The 20,708-nt window shown below is 40.2% G+C and overlaps 1 protein-coding gene across 1 annotated transcript; it reads right to left on the reverse strand.

Moving 5' to 3' along the window:
- Window positions 1–5,160: 5,160 nt before the first annotated feature.
- Window positions 5,161–5,893, reverse strand: LOC139354687 (uncharacterized). The gene is made up of 3 exons (XM_070998929.1): window positions 5,768–5,893; window positions 5,312–5,707; window positions 5,161–5,229 (listed from the first exon to the last, which is right to left on the reverse strand). Exons 1-3 carry the CDS (start codon window positions 5,891–5,893, stop codon window positions 5,161–5,163), a joined length of 591 nt encoding a protein of 196 aa, XP_070855030.1.
- Window positions 5,894–20,708: the final 14,815 nt, after the last annotated feature.

Consider the following 20,708-nt stretch of genomic DNA (forward strand, 5'->3'; position numbering starts at 1 on the left):
ATTTGGCGTACAGATTCCTGATCTTCCTACGCAGCGCAAGTTTGTTACAGTAGACTGCCACGCCCACTCTAACGCCCACAAACCGCCCAAAACTGTAACTCCTACAGTTTTGATGCTAGATAGAAAATTTTAACTGAAATGTATTGTTCTCATCAATACCTATCGATTGACCTAAAAAAAGTTTGCCACGCCCACTTAAACGCCCACAAACCGCGAAAACCTGTGACGCCCACAATTTTTATGCTAGATAAATAATTTTAACTGAAATGTATTGGTGTCGTCAATACCTATCGATTGATCCAAAAATAAATTTGCCACGCCCACTCTAACGCCCATAACGCTTAAATCTGTCTACCGCCGGTAGGTGGCGCATTTTAATCTCGCTTTTTTTTCACTCATTTTAACTGCTCGATTCGATTCTCAAATACGGACTGCCTTGCCTAGAGTTCAATGATCAATAATCAATCCTCGGCCTAAGAGATTTATTTAATAATATTTAATCTTAAAACAAGGACGAACGCTATAGTCGAGTACCTCGACTATCAGATACCCGTTACTCAGGGAAATGGAGATATGCAAGCAGCAAAGCGAGATTGAAATGCGTAACCTACCGGCGGTAGACAGATTTAAGCGTTACGGGCGTTAGAGTGGGCATGGCAAATTTTTTTTTCATAAATCGATGGGTATTGACGAGACCAAGTTAAAATTTTTTATCTAGCATGAAAATTGTGGGCGCCACTGTCTTGGGGGTTTGTGGGCGACAGAGTGGGCGTGGCAAACCTTTTTTTGCTAAATCGATAGATATTGACGAGAACAATACATTTCAGTTAAAAATTTTATTCTAGCATCAAAACTGTTAAAGCCACCGTTTTGGGCGGTTTGTGGGCGTTAGAGAGGCACTCTGCTGAAACAAACGTGCGCTGCGCATGAATCTCAGGAATCTGCATTCCTAATCCCAGTATTGTAGCTCTTATGGTTTCCGAGATCTCAGCGTTTATACGGACACACGGACAGACGGACGGACGGACAGACGGACATGGCTAGATCTACTCGGCTAGTGATCCTGATCAAGAATATATATACTTTATGGGGTCGGAAACGCTTCCTTCTGCCTGTTACATACTTTTCGACGAATCTAGTATACCCTTTTACTCTACGAGTAACGGGTATAATTAATTAGGAGAGTGATTCAAAAGAATCGGAGAATGTCTATTGGGTATTATGAACGTAGTTCATTGGTCAATTCCACAATGAGATTTTCCTCTAAGTTGTTTTCATTGTCGGCAATATTTTGTTTTGTCGGAAATAACACTTTCTAGTTCAATTTCTATATAATTGGCCGTGGTTTGAATGTTTAAAATTTTCTGTATTTGATTATAGCCATGATAACTAAATATTTATACGTAAATATGATTAATATTAACGTAACAGGTATTGGATAAAGTGCCCCCATCGCCCCCACAGCCCCATGTGACAATATGGATTACGTATCATTCCTCTCCTTATGTGGAATTAATAGTCACGTGAGAAAGGTCGCACAACCATAGTATCCAAAGGTTGTTATCTTAGAGGAACATATCCGATCATGTTGGGGAAAGGTGTGATCACGTACCCTTTTGCCTCATTATCACAGGTGTTGCTGTGCACGTGAGAAAGGTCGCACACCCAAAGTATTCAAAGATGGTTATCTTAGAGGAACATGTCCATCATGTTGGGGAACAATGTTTTCTATGATTGTAAAATTAATTTTGAAATCAAAAGAACGCCAAAAAAATACATCTCACAAGTTAATTATTCTCAGATGTAAAATATTTTCAAACACACATTTTTGTTTTAGCCTCAGAACGTTAAACTAGTAAATTGTCTAACATTCTCTCCTTTCCACAAATGGGTAAAAGACATGTCGTAAAAGAAATTCAAGCAAGAGCTACCCGAACATGCGCATATTTTTTGAGATTTTTTTGTAGCATAATAATACATCTATTCGTTTATTCTATTTCTATTGAAATTTATTTTCCGACTTCGTTCCGGCGATTTGCATAGAAGAGGCAGGCGCTCGTTTTAAAAGTCAATTTAAGATTACAAAATGTAAAGTGTTCACCATAATTCGTAGTTTTGAGATCATGTCCACCTCGATTCATGAACATAGTTTTTGTGTTCAGAAGGTATTGAAAATATTGACCAATTATCTCTCCTTTAAATTGTTCAATAAATTGGTCAATTTCCTCATGTAATTTCATTTTGTTAATTTTATTTTCTTGTAGGTCTTTACACATCTAGTCTCAACTTTAAAATGATGTATACCAATTATTTTATTGTTTTGGAACTACTTTTTAAAAATGTCAAAATAATGTATGCATTGCTAAGAGCACAAAGCCCGCCCCTAAGGTGTGTTTCACAATGGGGAAACCGGTTTCCTTTAAACCTGTTTAATGACGGACAGCCCATTTCCCCGATATTAATGAGCTGACTCCCAAAAAACGTCTGTAGAAATCGTTTCTTTTCCACACCTTTAAAAATAATTTTATTTTCCGCTTGTAATTGTCCTTAGATACTTTCGAGTTTGTGGATATCTGTTTTCTCCAATAATACAATTTTTATTATTATCAAAGAAACCTTGAACATCAATCGAAACAGTATCTTTCAACATTTTTCAATGTTAAACAACCCGTTGTAATAGTCTGTTTAATTTGTTATATTCAACTAAACGGTCTTGTATAAGGAGACAGTAAGCTTGGGTATTTTCATGACTTGGTGTCTTCAGTTCTATGGAAATTCTCACATCAATAGGACCAGTTTTTACTAATTCGTTTTAATATGTGTTCGTACCCAAAGGTGCTCAACATGACCACACCCAACAAATCAAGCAGTAGCTAAGTTGGGAACAGTACCAGGTGCTCAGTAGCACTCACTGCAGATGAGAATTGCTGATCAGCATATTATATGTCTCACTAACTCACCGTCTCACCGTCAGAACGGTACACTGACCCGCCAATGCAGTCAGCACATTTGCGGTGTCAGCCGAGCCAACTACACAAACTGCTACCATAATCAAAAACTCCCTGACCTACTAACTACTTAAGAATATAGGATTTTTCACTAATCATTAATCTAACTTCCGTGTTCCAAGTCGTATATAAGCATGTATCAAATGTAGAATAAATCAGCTATCAACGCACCTCATAACTCCGAGGTTCTACTTCCTACCTCTAGGAGTAGGGCTCGTAATACACTATCTCAACTAGCAGCTAACCACGTTAGCTCAACCTCAGCGCAGCTCAGCATCGCCTATGGTCCGGCATCGCAATAACCATCCTTACCATTGCTTCACAGGATACGCTTCTTCATCCAGCGTCACAGGATTGACAGCTTAATTCAGCTTCACAGGATACTCAGCTTCATACAGCTTCACATGATCGTCAGCTTTATGCAGCTTCACAAGATTCCGAGCTTCACAGGATACTTAGCTTCATTCGGCTTCACAGGACACACAGCTTTATCCGGCTTCACAGGATTCTTTATTTCCAAGACACATTTTATGTCTACATCATTCATAGAGGAAACAAGTCACACAAGAGTCGACAACCAAAATGAGCTAAAAGTACAGATCCAACAGCTCATAAGGAATAATGGCAAGGATTCGGTCGAACGATGCCACCGAGACGGCTATTACTCCGGTAAGCTAAGTCAGCTAAACGATCTCTGGCAGCAGTTCTGCGACCTAGATGAAGAAGTCCAACAAGCGGCATTAGCCACTGGAAGTGAGTACTCTTCACGACTAGCAGCAGAAAATCTTTATGGACAACATGCCGACTGGAAGCGGATTTCCGAAGGCCCCAAGACGAATCGTGGACGGAAACCCCAGTAAATAAACAGTCCCGGACAGCCAGCGGGTATGGCCTAGTATTCAACCTAACAAAAAGTCGTCCAAAACCAAAAACTTCATATAAAATAAACCTCACAAAATTTTTGTTGAATTTTTTGGGCGGCAGTCTTCATGTCTCCCAAGAAAAATACTAAAATTCCGCTCAAGAAATAATTCATTTTAGATATTTCTTGAGCTATCGAGCATTTTCGATAGACGACCGGGTAATGTCACTTTAAGTTAAATCCCAAAAAAATGATTTCGCAACGACGGAAGCGCACCAAGGGGTTCTCAAGTGTTGAAAAGAATTTGCTAATTCATTGCGTCAAGAACCATGGCTCAATTTGGGACCTCACTAACCCGAAGCATAGCGACATTAACGCTATCAGGGCGGATTGGGAATTCATTGCCGAAACTTTAGATAAAACTGGTACGTTATTATCAATAAGCACGGATAATTATGTAACATTATTATTTTTAATAAGTTATTAAATGCAAGGATGCGTGGACAGCTCTATGAGAGAGTTATAGGTACCATAGTAAGCAGGCTTCTCTACGATTCCAAAAAAGTGGTGCAGATGGCGGGGTCGCTTTGGAGTCCCAACCGAAAGTTCAGTGGGAGTTTGGCGACCGCATGTCCTTCTTGCCCTACTTTTCTACAAAGGGAACGTAAGTCCTTTATCCTTTATATGAGTTACACAGAAGATATGAAGTTACAATTTTTTAGAACTTTCGACACAAATTTCACCGAAGACGACGAGTCCATTGGTTTTCTCGACGATGAAGTCTCAAGAAGTTCTGCATCAACGCCGAAAAGCAATTATGTCTATGTAAGCAATATTTTAATATTATCGGACTTTTATAACCCCCGATCTATTCTTAGAAACAAAAGGCGAAACCGGGCAAGGGAAAACCGAAGACGAATGAAAACATGGCTCTAGTGGAAATGCTCGGCGGATACTCGAAGAAATCAAAGGAAACTATTGATACACAGATCAACCTACAAAATCAAAAGTTTCTTTCACCATTTGCATCCGCACTTGGCTACTGGGACAGCCTATTGAGCAACATGCCATATTAACAGGCCCAGCTAACCGTAATTATGGTTAGCACTTTGATTCACGAGGAATCCCTGAGAGCATTCAACAAGGAGTAAATTGTTAAATAAAGAAAAATAAAAAAATGACGCAAATTCGAAAAGTTTCTTTTTAATAACTAGGACTTATGACCATCTTATTTATTTTGCCAACGAAATGAACCTTGTGAACTGTTAACATAGTTCTTTAAGCTATCTCTTACATATTTTGGATATTCCTGTACTCTGCCACGAAATTGAGTGAATTCAGCAGGCAAAGAGTGAAGAACTGTATTGATGTGTTCAGTAATATTATAGTCCAATGGACATCTTCTAAGTACATTATTGTGGAGTAAGCAACAGGCAGCGACAATATTTTTAGCTCTATCTGGATGGCACATGAGAGTTCTGTGCACGGCAATCCACTTATGGCTTAGTATGCCAAATGCACTTTCTACGACTGTTCGCGCTCGGCTAAGCCGATAATTGAAAACTATCTCAGCTTTAGTTAAGTTTCTCAAACTATAAGGCTTCGATATTCGCTTAGACAATGGAAATGCATCATCTGCCACCAAGTAATATGGCACCATAACTTCATTTCGTGGCTTGTCATCTGGAAAGTTCAACTGGTCCAGAAAGATGGCTTTGCCAAGCTTACAATGAGAAAATGCGTTCATGTCTCCTTCACTTCCATACGCTCCAATATCCAAATAAGTGAATCTGTAATTAGCGTGACTAACAGCCAATATTACAATCGAGTGGAATCCCTTCAAGAAAAAAACAGTTAGTTAAATCCCAAAAAGATATTTTCAGGTAATTAAAACTACCTTATAGTTAAAGAATACGCTGCCACTTTGAGGTGGGGCCTTCATGGGAACATGTTTCCCGTCAATCGCTCCTACACAGTTAGGAAAATTCCACACATTTTGAAAATCATCGGCATTTTTTAGCATCGTTTCCTTGGTCCAGGGAGGCACTTCATTTTTAAGTTGCTTGGATATTTCAGTGCACACCAAATCAATTATCGGTCCTTCACGTTGTTTGCTTATTCGATAAGATGAAGCAATATGAAGTTGAATATCACCCGAAGCTAGATACCTAGGTTAAAAATTTCGTGAGTAGTACTCGCGATTTGCAGAACAACTTACTCAAGTACTAAAGCCAATTTTTCGTGGGGCCGATTAGAGTCAGAACGAGAAAACATTTTTGGAACAAGAATTGGCGTCAACTTTTAATACAATTCTTGGAAATGGACCATACTCATATGAAAGTTTTCAAAAAAAAGCGAAGGATTTTGTGTTAGATTTTCAAACTGTGAAAGAAAATATTTATAATGTAGTCTATTCTTGTTGTATATGTTACATCTGTTGAAAATCGTCCTTTCTTCAGACGTTCAGCCAAATACGGATTAACCCAACAAGATCTAGGTCGCTTCTTTTTGTCTTCGTCCTTGATAACTAATGTTGTAACAACAGTAGCTATTACAGCATTCGTTTCTATTCTTTTTAGAAGTGCAGTATCCATTTTATTTGTTGTTTACAATTTTTGGATTTTATTCAAGCCAGTGTGAACGTAAATATAAAAGTGGATATTACCACATTAATCCACACTGGACCCTTAAGGAATAATGGCTTGAAAATAGTATTTTTTTTTGGTCAAGTTTTTGTTAGTTTGAATACTAGGCCTATATTGCAACGAAGCAATTCCGACGATGCGAGTTATTCGAGTAATACGGACCTTGCCAAGAGTCAGCCTGGATGAAGGCATCGCGGATCTCTGCCCGGGCGGACTTTTCCCCTTCTCCGCAACTCGTGGGACCAATTATGGAACAAACAAAATCAATTAACAATACAACACAAAACACAGAGACGGGAACTCTGAAAAAACACTCGGATAAGCTGAACACTGGTTCCACCATCCGCACCAGCACGGTCCCGAAAGGGCCGCATTCCAAACTGGGGATGATGGATGGCAGAAAGCCAGCCGCAAACGCCTCCGCCACGGGCGCATCTGCACCTGAAGCAGCAATAGGCACTGCCAAGGCGCTCGGGCCACCTGCTGGAGCAAACAAATATACTTAAGCAGAAAGGCGGACTGCCGCCCAGACTCTGCGCTCTAGGAGCACCGTTGCCACACCTTCGCCTGAATGGCTAAAAAAAGTAGAGTGGGCAAGGAAAGTGCTCCCTAACTACGGGAAGGATAAGCCCACTCAAGAAGGGACTCAGGTGAAAAGGCAGCGATCCCTCAAACTACCCGGACCATCGGCGAAGAGATCTAAGATCCAGCCATCGGTCTCGTTCGCCAAAATCACGAAGAACCGTGTCCTACTCGGCCTAGTTGATAGGGGAAATCCGGAGGGCAGGATCCCCAGGAACAAGAGGAAGGCAGTGGAGTCTCACCTTTCCCTCATTTGCCTGCGCATGGTACGGGAGGAGCCAGGCACCTCGCCCTGCTGCATGGACGCGGGCTGGTACCAGGGTAGCGTCAAGGTGGTGGCCTGCGGCAGTCAGCGGTCGGCTGACATGTATAAACAGTCGACGAGCAAGCTCGGCGAGGTCTACGAAAGGGCGAACATCGTCGCGCTAGACAGGTGTGATGTCCTCAGTAGGCCCCGAGCCAGGATTTGGCTTCCAGCAGCGATAAAGGCGCCGGAGGACATCCTCTTCATGTTGCAAGAATGCAACCCGCGCCTCCCCACGAAGGACTGGAAAGTCGTCAAGGTGGAGGAGCATGAAGGGGACGTCAATCAGGCGGTGTTGGTCCTGAACAAGGAGTCAGTTGCTCCGATCGAGACTGCTCGAGGAGTGTGATACACATCAAGGTGTATAAGGGCGACTCCAACGCCGCTGGTAGCTCTGCCAGCAACACAGCCGAGCAGGTGCTTGCTGAGAAGTTGGAGGCACCTAGTGGGCCGGAGGACGGCTACTCTACCGATTCGTCGCTAAGCAGAGAGATGCGAGCGCTCGGACCGGCTATCGAGGACGTAGACCTCAGCGAGGTCTCAGAGGCCTCAGAGGAGGCCGAAGTCAATGTGGTGGAGGTTGAAGCTGTAGATGTCACTAAGACTTCTACAAATAAACCTTCACCACAGTAAAGCAGATTCTGCTGCACTTCTTCTTCACCTGACCGAAGGCGTAGCCGGCCTAGTCCTTGTACAGGAACCTTGGGTAGTAGGAGGCAAGGTTGCTGGACTAGGAACAAAGGAATACAAGCTTATGCTTGACCCAAAAGAAGGTTAAATTCGAACCTGCATATTTGCCAAAAGGCCTCTTAGTATATTTCTGCTTCGCAATTACAGCAACGGAGACAACACCGCAGTCAGCCTGGAGCTGAAAAGTGGCTCTATGAGGGTCCTATCGGCCTACTTGGCCTTTGAAGAGGACTGGCAGAAGAATGCGAAAAGCTCAGGAAAGGTTTGGTAATATGCTGTGACCCCAACGCCCATCACAACCAGTGGGGTTCCCCAAACAACAACGACAGAGGTGAGTCTCTTTTTGATTTTATTCTAAATTCGAACCTATTCCTATGCCATAGGGGCAATGTCCCTACATTCATAACTAAAGCTTGCCAAACGATCGTAGATCTAACTTAGGTAAAGAAGTTCTGACGAATATCCTCCCTATGGAACCGTCAGAAAGCATCACAAACCCAAAGGAGCTGGACGGAACAGTATATAAATTCACAGAAGCATGGAACACTGCCTTCAAAGTGGCATGCCCCACAGGGAAACCAAGGGGAAGGAAAAAACCCCCCTGGTGTACTCAACAACTATCAATCCTCAGATCCAACTGCAGATGCCTGCTTGAGTAAATCCGGGAAATGAGGACACTAACTATAAGCACAACTACAAGCATGAACTTGCCTCTTACAATAAGGCCATTAGAAGAGCAAAACTAACGGCATAGCAGACCTTCTGCTCTGACATGGAAAAAACAACTGATGCCGCAAGGCTCAGGAAAATTCTCTCTAAGACAGCCGCGCCTTTGGGCTATCTTCAAAAAGCAAATGGATCATGGACAGACTCCAGTAAGGAGTCCTTGGACTTGCTCCTAGGCGCTCACTTCCCGGGGAGACAACAAACTGGTCATCCTCCTAAAAGAGGAGCTGGAGAGGGAATCGAATTAGATCCACTCCTAACAGACCGCAACATGAAATGGTCCATTCATACTTTCAAACAATACAAATCGCCGGGACCGGACTGGATAACACCGGCAGGAGGACAAACAGCCATAAACTGGTTGAAAAAAATCTTCCAATCCAACCTGGCGGTTTTCATTCCCAAGGCAGGGAAGGCCACTCACACCACAGCAAAGGATTTTAGCCCAATAAGCCTAATATCATTCCTGCTTAAGAGCTTTGAAAGAATGATAAGCCTAAATATCAGAAGCACAGTACGCTTACACCAAAGGTAAGTCATCCGAATCGGTGCTACACTTGGTGGTAAGCAGCATCGATAAATCACTCAGCATCAAGGAATACACACTGATCGCCTTCCTGGATATAAAGGGAGCTTTCAATAACGTGCTCCCCACTGCTATAACAGAATCTCTCACAGAACTAGGGGTTGAGCCGCCCATAAATTGCTGATAGGCAGAATGGTAGGCACCCCGCAAGGAATTGTACTATCACCCCTCCTGTGGAATATCGCAGTAAATAAACTACTGCGGATTCTGGAAGGAGGAAGTTGTAAGGTTGTGGCAAACGCAGACGACGTCGTTATCATCTTTAATGGAAAATATCCACAAACACTTTGCGATCTTATGACCGCTAAACTTAAAATACTATCGGAATGGACGATAGCGAACGGACTTGGGGTAAATCCCTCGAAAACGGAACTTGTTCTATTAACAATAGATACAAAATTCCACAACTCAACCCACCCATTCTAAACAATTGTAATCTCTCTTTTAGCGATCACGCCAGGTACTTGGGGTTAGTATTAGATAAGCGCCTCAAATGGGGCTTAAACAGCCAAGAGAGAACCAAGAAAGCGACCATTGCACTTTACTCCTGTAAAAAAGCAATTTGGCTAAGATGGGGCATGTCCCCTAGTGGTGGTGTAAAGGATTGCAAAAAGGCCTCGACGCAGGCGCAAAGGTAAAGGCAATGGAAAAAATTCATGGAATATTATCCCTTCATAAAAATGTAATAAACAATATAATTTGGAAAGTATTTATATTTGCGAACCTTTTATAAATGTAACCAGCAACACAAATAGTTCAAAGGATTGCTAAAATGTCTCGAAGCAGGCGCAAAAGTCAAGGTAACGGAACAAATTCATTCATAAAAAAAATCATAAAAAAAATAATTGGGAAAGAATTTTTTATTTGCGAACCATTTATAACTGTTAGGAACAATACAAATAGTGATGACGCAAAGGATTGCTAAAATGTCTTGAGGTAGGCGCAAAAGTCAAGGTAATGGAAAAAATTCATGGAATATTATCCCTTGACCGAAAAAAAAGAAAATTTCTTCTATTTGGATAATAAAAAATATATACATGAATTCAATACTTTGATTTTCCATCAAAATGCTTGGTAAAACTAGTTGTTTGATAGTCTCTAATTACTTGAGTAATCAGTTTTCACGTCCCTATTTAATTTACCAAAAACAGTATTATTCTTCTTTTAAAAAAATTGATCTTTTGGATCCCTCTAATTCCCCGCCGGTGAAATATATGTTGCTCATATTTAATAATGATGGTTAACCTCCGAAACATTGATGGGAACTTGTTATCATATTTAAGATGTTTCCATCCTTCTCAAACTAATATCCTTTTATCCATCATGTAAACAGGTTTTAAATTTTATTGCACACTGTGTCAAAGTGAGAAGGAGAATACATAAGAAACCGGAAATAGGCAAAGTAAGATTGTTGGCCAATACATTTTTAAAATACTTTTTAAAAATGTCAAAATAATGTATGCATTCTTTAGAGCACAAACCCCGCCCTTGAGGTGTGTTTCACAATAGGGAAACCGGTTTTCCTTTAAACTTGTTTAATGACGGACAGCCCATTTCCTCGATATTAATGAGCTGACGACTCCCAAAAAACTTCTGTAGAAATCGTTTCTTTTCCACACCTTTACAAATTATTTGTTTTCCGCTTGTAATTATCCTTAGTTTGTAGAAAACTGATCTCTCCATCGTTCCAAAAAATTTTGTGATGTGTATTGGTTAACCAAATTGCAGTCTTTTGAGATTTTGTATTTAGCAAAGTAAAATCATATGGTGGTTCTATTAAAAAACTATTATACAAGTTTGGATCTTTTTCGAATACAATTCCAATTCCTTTAGAATAAAATTATTATTATTATCATAGAAATCTTAAACATCAATCGAAACAGTAGCTTTCAACATTTTTCTAATGTTGAACAACTCGTTGTACTAGTCCGTTTAATGGGTTATATACAACTAAACGGTCTTGTATGAGGAGACAGTAAGCTTGGGTATTTTCGTGACTTAGTGTTTTCAGTTCTATTGAAATTCTCACATCAATAGGACTAGTTTTCACTGTTTCGTTTTGATATGAAAGATCAACCACAATAATAGGGGCCTTCAATTTAAATTCATTTGGGGTCAAAAATGGTTGTGATTCACGATTATAGAAGCTAGATTGATATCTTGTATACATTTCATATAGGTGAGCATACTGATTCTTACTAAAATCAACATTCAGTTTATCATATGGTTATGATTCAGAGTTCAAATGAACTTTCAAGTTTGATAAATTATTTGTGATAACTTCTCCATTTAGTGTAAATCCAATTATTACAAATATTGGTTTTACGCGGTTAGCCGACAATTTCACATTCCAACTGTGTTGACTCTCACACTCCAATTCGGGGTTAACTTATGAATACCAATTCCGGAATGCGATTGATAGGCTTACACCACTTTTAATAAAATTGTACTTCTTAATTTTTGCAAAATCGCTCGGAGTTACATGGGAAATTTTCCAGAATATATTCGTCATTTCCAGTTTAAAAGTTCTGTTCTTTACTGATTTGTTCGAACACATCGCCAAGATTCTTAGTCAGCATCAACACTACTTCATATTTACATTTTAACAAAACTTTTTAATAGTCCTTAGCAAATCCCAACAAATTTTTTAATGGTACAGAAAAGTTGAAGTGGGGTCCGTAGAAATTTTGTCTCCACTGCTCCATCCAGAATTTATTAGATTTTGACTTTGAAGATTATCCAGAGATTTAAATTTTGTTCCTGTAGTTTTAATTACAGTCAGAAAAAAATTTTGAAGTATCATTTCATTTTTTTTTTTGTTATTGTCAACATATTTTATTAAATTCATAATTAAATATATATTATTTATATTTATATATAATTAATTTTCTGGTTTTCTAGTTCTATTCTATTTGAACACTATTTGTATGAATTAGGCATCATTGCCTAAGATTTTAATTACAGTACTAGTACATGTCAACTAGTTATACCCGTTACTCGTAGAGTAAAAGGGTATACTAGATTCGTCGGAAAGTATGTAACAGGCAGAAGGAAGCGTTTCCGACCCCATAAAGTATATATATTCTTGATCAGGATCACTAGCCGAGTCGATCTAGCCATGTCCGTCTGTCCGTCTGTCCGTCTGTCTGTCCGGATGAACGCTGAGATCTCGAAAACTATGAGAGCTAGGCTATTGAGATTTGGCGTAAAGATTCCTGAGCTTCTTACGCAGCGCAAGTTTGTTTCAGTAGACTGCCACGCCCACTCTAACGCCCACAAACCGCCCAAAACTGTGGCTCCTACAGTTTTCATGCTAGAATAAAAATTTTAACTGAAATGTAAGGTTCTCATCAATACCTATCGATTGACCTAAAAAAAAATTTGCCACGCCCACTTTAACGCCCACAAACCGCGAAAACCTGTGACGCCCACAATTTTTATGCTAGATAAAAAATTTTAACTGAAATGTATTCGTCTCGTCATTACCTATCGATTGATCCAAAAAAAAATTTGACACGCCCACTCTAACGCCCATAACGCTTAAATCTGTATACCGCCGGTAGGTGGCGCATTTTAATCTCGCTTTGCTACTTGCATATCTCTATTTAGCTGAGTAACGGGTATCTGATAGTCGAGGTACTCGACTATAGCGTTCTTCCTTGTTTTTTACTGTGTGGGTGAGCTGGCCGAGGGCCCGAATTCCCGAAATTCGGAGAACATGTGTGGCAGATAGGATAGGGATAGCATAAGAAGAAATTAAAGTGTAACAAAGTGGAAACCAATAATGTGTCAGTGAAAGTTCGAGAGTGTTCGGGTGCTTGCCGGGACGAAAAGGGGAAGAGAGCTCGAGGATGACGGGGCCCCTCCTTCCCGCGACCGCCGGAGAAGTGCTTTCTCCGGATCGGGGAACTGGCCCAGTCCTTCTTCTCCGGAATTTTTCCCTCGCCGAGATCGGAGAACGCGCCCCAGGTGATGGGGCCTGCTTTCCCATCTTCGGGAATTCCTGTAAAGCCGGAAATCCGATTTTCGGGTGACAGGATCTGATTTTCCGGACCTTTGTCTTTGCTCCGGAGATCGACCACGGTTGATGGGGTCGATCCTGACCTTTTCTTTTTCCCCCTCCTGTAGAACGACCCAAAAGTATTCTTGGACGTTGATGCACTATGGTCAGTACAAACAAGTCGCCCTTACGACACCAAGCAATGCTTGTTACGCGCGGAGCCCTTAACCGATTTGGGCAAGAAAACGAAATCGCGGACATGGAAAAAGACGACATAACAATAGACAGTTTAAAATACATGCTCACATAGAATGGCTAGTAACATAGAAATTTACAAATTATTGGAAGATAGAAAATACATAAGCTTATCATAATTAGTTGCATTAGGGCTATCAAACAGTAAGACGTGACACAGTGCATTATAGTCGTCACAAAGAACCCGAAAAGGATCATGAAGGCATAATTGGATCTACAAATTGGCAGGGACAACGGACGAAAACGACGAACTGTTCTACAGGGTACATTCCAGTTGAAGGAACTAAGAAAGAAGGGAGAGTCGACGTCACCATTAATTAATTTATGCAAAAACATAACTCCATGAAACTTTCTACGATGGTTCAGGGTTGGTAAGTCCAGCAGGCTCAACCTCGCATGATAAGAGGGCAATCGACTACCTGTGTCTTAGTTTAAGTCTCTCAAAGCAAATAAAAGGAATTGTTTTTGAACGGACTCTAACATATTTTGGTAACAGCTAATTTGAGGTGACCATATACACGAGCAATATTCCATTGACGGACGAACAAGAGAAACATACAAAAGCTTTGTTGTGTATGGATTATCAAACTCCCTTGACCAGCGCTTCATAAACGCCAGGAGACTTCTGGCTTTGTTAGTTATGGTCTTTAAATCTAAGTTTGTGATCAAATAGAACGCCAAGATCCTGAACAGAAAAAGTACGTTCAAGGGCGTTATTTCCGATAGAATAAGAATACAGAGATGGATTACAACGATGAAAGGACATAAAGTTACATTTAGAATAGTTCAAATTCAACATGTTAATCATGCACCACGTATACAAACAATCAAGATCTAATTGAAGGTCATTATATGAATTAGGTAAACACATGGACAAACATAGCTTGACATCATCTGCATACATTAAAACAGTTGACGATTTTATGACATAAGGTAGATCATTAATCATTAAGCCAAAAAGTAAAGGTCCCAGGTGGCTACCCTTTGGCACTCCAGAAGTAACATTAATTGTTTTGGAAATTTTATTATTAATACAGACCATTTGAGTTCTATTAGAAAGGTAGGAAAGTATCCACTCTAGTAGGTTGGGTGGAAAACCTAAAAGGGACAGTTTATAAATAAGAATCCTATGGTTCAATCAAAAGCTTTAGAGAAATCGGTATAAATCACATCAGTTTGATGATGTGTCAGAAAACCTCTAGTAATTAAAGACGTAAATTCAAGTAGGTTTGTAGAAGTAGAGCGACATCTAGTGAAGCCATGCTGACAAGGTGAAATAATAGAACTGCAATGATGCTGCAACTGACAGGTAATAATTTTTTTCAAAAAGTTTAGGAATAGAACTGAGTTTAGCAATACCGCGATAGTTTGAGATATCGGACTTGTTCCCTTTTTTAAACAATGGGATAATAAAGGATTCCTTCCATATGGATGGGAATCTACATTGACTGAGGGACAGATTAAATATCAATGTTAAGGGAAGAGCAAGATAAGATGAACAATCCCTAAGTATACAACTTGGTATTCTATCAGGACCCGGAGAAAATGAGAGCTTGAGAGTATTAAGACTCTGAAGAACATCAGATACATCAATCACTAGTTTGAAGATAGAGTTCAAATGAGGTAGTGGGTATGGATAATCTTTATTAATGACACTATTGCATTTCGTATATGTCGATTGAAAAAAGTCTGCGAATAAGTTGGAAATATCATTATCATCAGATGCTACAATATAATTGAGAAAAAGAGAGGGAGGGAAGCAGTTAGATTTCCGTTTAGAATTGACGAAAGAAAAGAAAAGCTTAGGATTACTTTTGAAATCACGCTTACAACGAGACAGGTAATTTTTGTAACAATCAGAATTGTACTGGGCAAATTCCACCTTAGCTGAACTATATTTGGTGAAGTCTGGTTTTTTTATTCTTCAGATAAGATAGTTGACGGGTAAACCATGGAGAGCTGTAAGAATTCTTCATGGAGGAAAGAGGGACATGTTCATCAAATAGACGGTAAAGGATCTCATAAAAGTACCCAACTGCATCATCAGTAGACTGCCACGCCCACTCTAACGCCCACAAACCGCCCAAAACTGTGGCTCCTACAGTTTTGATGCTAGAATAAAAATTTTAACTGAAATGTAAGGTTCTCATCAATACCTATCGATTGACCTAAAAAAAAATTTGCCACGCCCACTTTAACGCCCACAAACCGCGAAAACCTGTGACGCCCACAATTTTTATGCTAGATAAAAAATTTTAACTGAAATGTATTCGTCTCGTCATTACCTATCGATTGATCCAAAAAAAAATTTGACACGCCCACTCTAACGCCCATAACGCTTAAATCTGTATACCGCCGGTAGGTGGCGCATTTTAATCTCGCTTTGCTACTTGCATATCTCTATTTAGCTGAGTAACGGGTATCTGATAGTCGAGGTACTCGACTATAGCGTTCTTCCTTGTTTTTTACTGTGTGGGTGAGCTGGCCGAGGGCCCGAATTCCCGAAATTCGGAGAACATGTGTGGCAGATAGGATAGGGATAGCATAAGAAGAAATTAAAGTGTAACAAAGTGGAAACCAATAATGTGTCAGTGAAAGTTCGAGAGTGTTCGGGTGCTTGCCGGGACGAAAAGGGGAAGAGAGCTCGAGGATGACGGGGCCCCTCCTTCCCGCGACCGCCGGAGAAGTGCTTTCTCCGGATCGGGGAACTGGCCCAGTCCTTCTTCTCCGGAATTTTTCCCTCGCCGAGATCGGAGAACGCGCCCCAGGTGATGGGGCCTGCTTTCCCATCTTCGGGAATTCCTGTAAAGCCGGAAATCCGATTTTCGGGTGACAGGATCTGATTTTCCGGACCTTTGTCTTTGCTCCGGAGATCGACCACGGTTGATGGGGTCGATCCTGACCTTTTCTTTTTCCCCCTCCTGTAGAACGACCCAAAAGTATTCTTGGACGTTGATGCACTATGGTCAGTACAAACAAGTCGCCCTTACGACACCAAGCAATGCTTGTTACGCGCGGAGCCCTTAACCGATTTGGGCAAGAAAACGAAATCGCGGACATGGAAAAAGACGACATAACAATAGACAGTTTAAAATACATGCTCACATAGAATGGCTAGTAACATAGAAATTTACAAATTATTGGAAGATAGAAAATACATAAGCTTATCATAATTAGTTGCATTAGGGCTATCAAACAGTAAGACGTGACACAGTGCATTATAGTCGTCACAAAGAACCCGAAAAGGATCATGAAGGCATAATTGGATCTACAAATTGGCAGGGACAACGGACGAAAACGACGAACTGTTCTACAGGGTACATTCCAGTTGAAGGAACTAAGAAAGAAGGGAGAGTCGACGTCACCATTAATTAATTTATGCAAAAACATAACTCCATGAAACTTTCTACGATGGTTCAGGGTTGGTAAGTCCAGCAGGCTCAACCTCGCATGATAAGAGGGCAATCGACTACCTGTGTCTTAGTTTAAGTCTCTCAAAGCAAATAAAAGGAATTGTTTTTGAACGGACTCTAACATATTTTGGTAACAGCTAATTTGAGGTGACCATATACACGAGCAATATTCCATTGACGGACGAACAAGAGAAACATACAAAAGCTTTGTTGTGTATGGATTATCAAACTCCCTTGACCAGCGCTTCATAAACGCCAGGAGACTTCTGGCTTTGTTAGTTATGGTCTTTAAATCTAAGTTTGTGATCAAATAGAACGCCAAGATCCTGAACAGAAAAAGTACGTTCAAGGGCGTTATTTCCGATAGAATAAGAATACAGAGATGGATTACAACGATGAAAGGACATAAAGTTACATTTAGAATAGTTCAAATTCAACATGTTAATCATGCACCACGTATACAAACAATCAAGATCTAATTGAAGGTCATTATATGAATTAGGTAAACACATGGACAAACATAGCTTGACATCATCTGCATACATTAAAACAGTTGACGATTTTATGACATAAGGTAGATCATTAATCATTAAGCCAAAAAGTAAAGGTCCCAGGTGGCTACCCTTTGGCACTCCAGAAGTAACATTAATTGTTTTGGAAATTTTATTATTAATACAGACCATTTGAGTTCTATTAGAAAGGTAGGAAAGTATCCACTCTAGTAGGTTGGGTGGAAAACCTAAAAGGGACAGTTTATAAATAAGAATCCTATGGTTCACTGAATCAAAAGCTTTAGAGAAATCGGTATAAATCACATCAGTTTGATGATGTGTCAGAAAACCTCTAGTAATTAAAGACGTAAATTCAAGTAGGTTTGTAGAAGTAGAGCGACATCTAGTGAAGCCATGCTGACATGGTGAAATAATAGAACTGCAATGATGCTGCAACTGACAGGTAATAATTTTTTTCAAAAAGTTTAGGAATAGAACTGAGTTTAGCAATACCGCGATAGTTTGAGATATCGGACTTGTTCCCTTTTTTAAACAATGGGATAATAAAGGATTCCTTCCATATGGATGGGAATCTACATTGACTGAGGGACAGATTAAATATCAATGTTAAGGGAAGAGCAAGATAAGATGAACAATCCCTAAGTATACAACTTGGTATTCTATCAGGACCCGGAGAAAATGAGAGCTTGAGAGTATTAAGACTCTGAAGAACATCAGATACATCAATCACTAGTTTGAAGATAGAGTTCAAATGAGGTAGTGGGTATGGATAATCTTTATTAATGACACTATTGCATTTCGTATATGTCGATTGAAAAAAGTTTGCGAATAAGTTGGAAATATCATTATCATCAGATGCTACAATATAATTGAGAAAAAGAGAGGGAGGGAAGCAGTTAGATTTCCGTTTAGAATTGACGAAAGAAAAGAAAAGCTTAGGATTACTTTTGAAATCACGCTTACAACGAGACAGGTAATTTTTGTAACAATCAGAATTGTACTGGGCAAATTCCACCTTAGCTGAACTATATTTGGTGAAGTCTGGTTTTTTTATTCTTCAGATAAGATAGTTGACGGGTAAACCATGGAGAGCTGTAAGAATTCTTCATGGAGGAAAGAGGGACATGTTCATCAAATAGACGGTAAAGGATCTCATAAAAGTACCCAACTGCATCATCAACAGGAAGGTCAACTAAAAAGGACCAGCTTACTGTCGATAAAGATTCCACTAGTCTGCCGTAATCAGTCCTCTTAAAACACAAACTAGGCTGTACATTTATTGCAGTCCTAGGTTTATTAAAAATCCATTAATACAGAGCTGAGGGGTAGCATGATATCAATCTTCAGGTAAAGATAGTGGCGAAATACGACTGACTTCAGCATCGCTACTATCAAAAACAAAGATTAAGTCAAGAAGACGACCAATATGATTGGGAATCCTGTTAACTTGCTGCAAAGATAGTTCAACAAGACCATCAATAAAATCATTTTGCATCCTAGGAATCATTGCCAATGAGTCCTTACTCTCCAAACAAGAGATATTGGGAAGATTAAAGTCACCAAGCACAATAAGTTGGTCAGTTTCAGAAAGCAACAAGGAGATAGAATGTATTGCGGACAGGTGCAATAGATACACGTTAAATTCAGAGCCAGGAGATATATACGAGCAGGTTAAAAAAATGTTTCTTTTTGGGAAAGATAGTTTTACGGAAATAAATTCAATACCTGATGATTCAGAAATATCAACAAACTCAGAAGTTAAATTGGATTTGACTCCAATAAGAACGCCTTCACCTCGACGGGTCTGACGATCCTTCCGATAAACAAAAAAGTTATTAGACAAAATCTCACTATCGTGTACGGATGGGTTTAGCCAGGTCTCAGTAAGTACAATAACATTGGCCTCAAAAATTGAACTATTTATATAAAGCGTAGAGAGTTTACTAAGAAGCCCCCGAACATTCTGATAGTGAATTAGGAAATTTAGTTTTTTGAATTTATATCAGAGCTGGGCGCCGACAATGAAGTCATGGAAAGGGACCTATTTTTTTGTATATACTCGTGGACAATTATATCAGCAGGCCAAATATTGGGGCAAAGAAGTTTAGAGAACAGCCCATCCGGAACAAGTATTTTAAATGAAGAGTAATCGCTTATCTGTCTAAAATTAAATTTGGTGATGATTTTGATTGGGAAGTGAGAGGTTTGTGACAATATGATGCATAATGCGTGTTTTTCCTAGGGATCATGCTAGTAAGTGGGACAGGGGGAGGTGCTAGGGTATTAGCTATAGGCAGTACAAGGTGCGGTAGAGCCCCGGAAGTGGCAACAGCCGGTGAACGGTTAGTAGGCCTTAATGACTCAGGCGAAACTACAGTCTTCGTCCGTTATCCTGTCTGTCCTAAAATATAAACATTTTCTGTGAAGAGACCCTGGCGTGACTCTAATTTCATCCATCGTGGCCTTAAGCACCACCAGTAAAAATTTCAGAGTCGAAAGAAAAAAGGTTATGGTCGGAAAACCAGGGGAACATCAGTTGCTAGGCTAGATTTGTTCTTTTAAAAGGAAGGAAAATAGTAAGAAGGAGAAACAGGAAAAAGTACAGCCGCGAGGTACAGTCAGACCCGACGACGATAGAAGCCGAACCGACACGAAGTTACGAACAACCCGACACGAAGTTGCGCTAGACCCGACGACAAAAGTACACGAAGCAAAGAAGCCTCAAGGATCACTGCGAGGATACACCAGGACCTGCTGCATCACTACAAGGACACGCCTCAAGGATCACTGCGAGGATACACCAGGACCTGCTGCATCGGTACAAAGACACGCCTCAAGGATCACTGCGAGAATACACCAGGACCTGCTGGATCGCTACAGGGGCACACTTAAGTATATTAACCTCATCGCTACCAGGATCCTCCAAGGAAGCCGAACCGACACGAAGTTACGAACAACCCGACACGAAGTTGCGCTAGACCCGACGACAAAAGTACACGAAGCAAAGAAAAATTTAAAAAACACATCACAAAGGGTACGAAAAAAAAAGAAGCACAGTTACGCTACAAGGGCATGCCTCAAGGATCACTGCGAGGATACACCAGGACCGTCTGCATCACTACAAG

The sequence above is a fragment of the Drosophila suzukii genome, unplaced genomic scaffold, assembly GCF_043229965.1.
Source record: "Drosophila suzukii unplaced genomic scaffold, CBGP_Dsuzu_IsoJpt1.0 scf_13, whole genome shotgun sequence".
Taxonomy (NCBI): domain Eukaryota; kingdom Metazoa; phylum Arthropoda; class Insecta; order Diptera; family Drosophilidae; genus Drosophila; species Drosophila suzukii.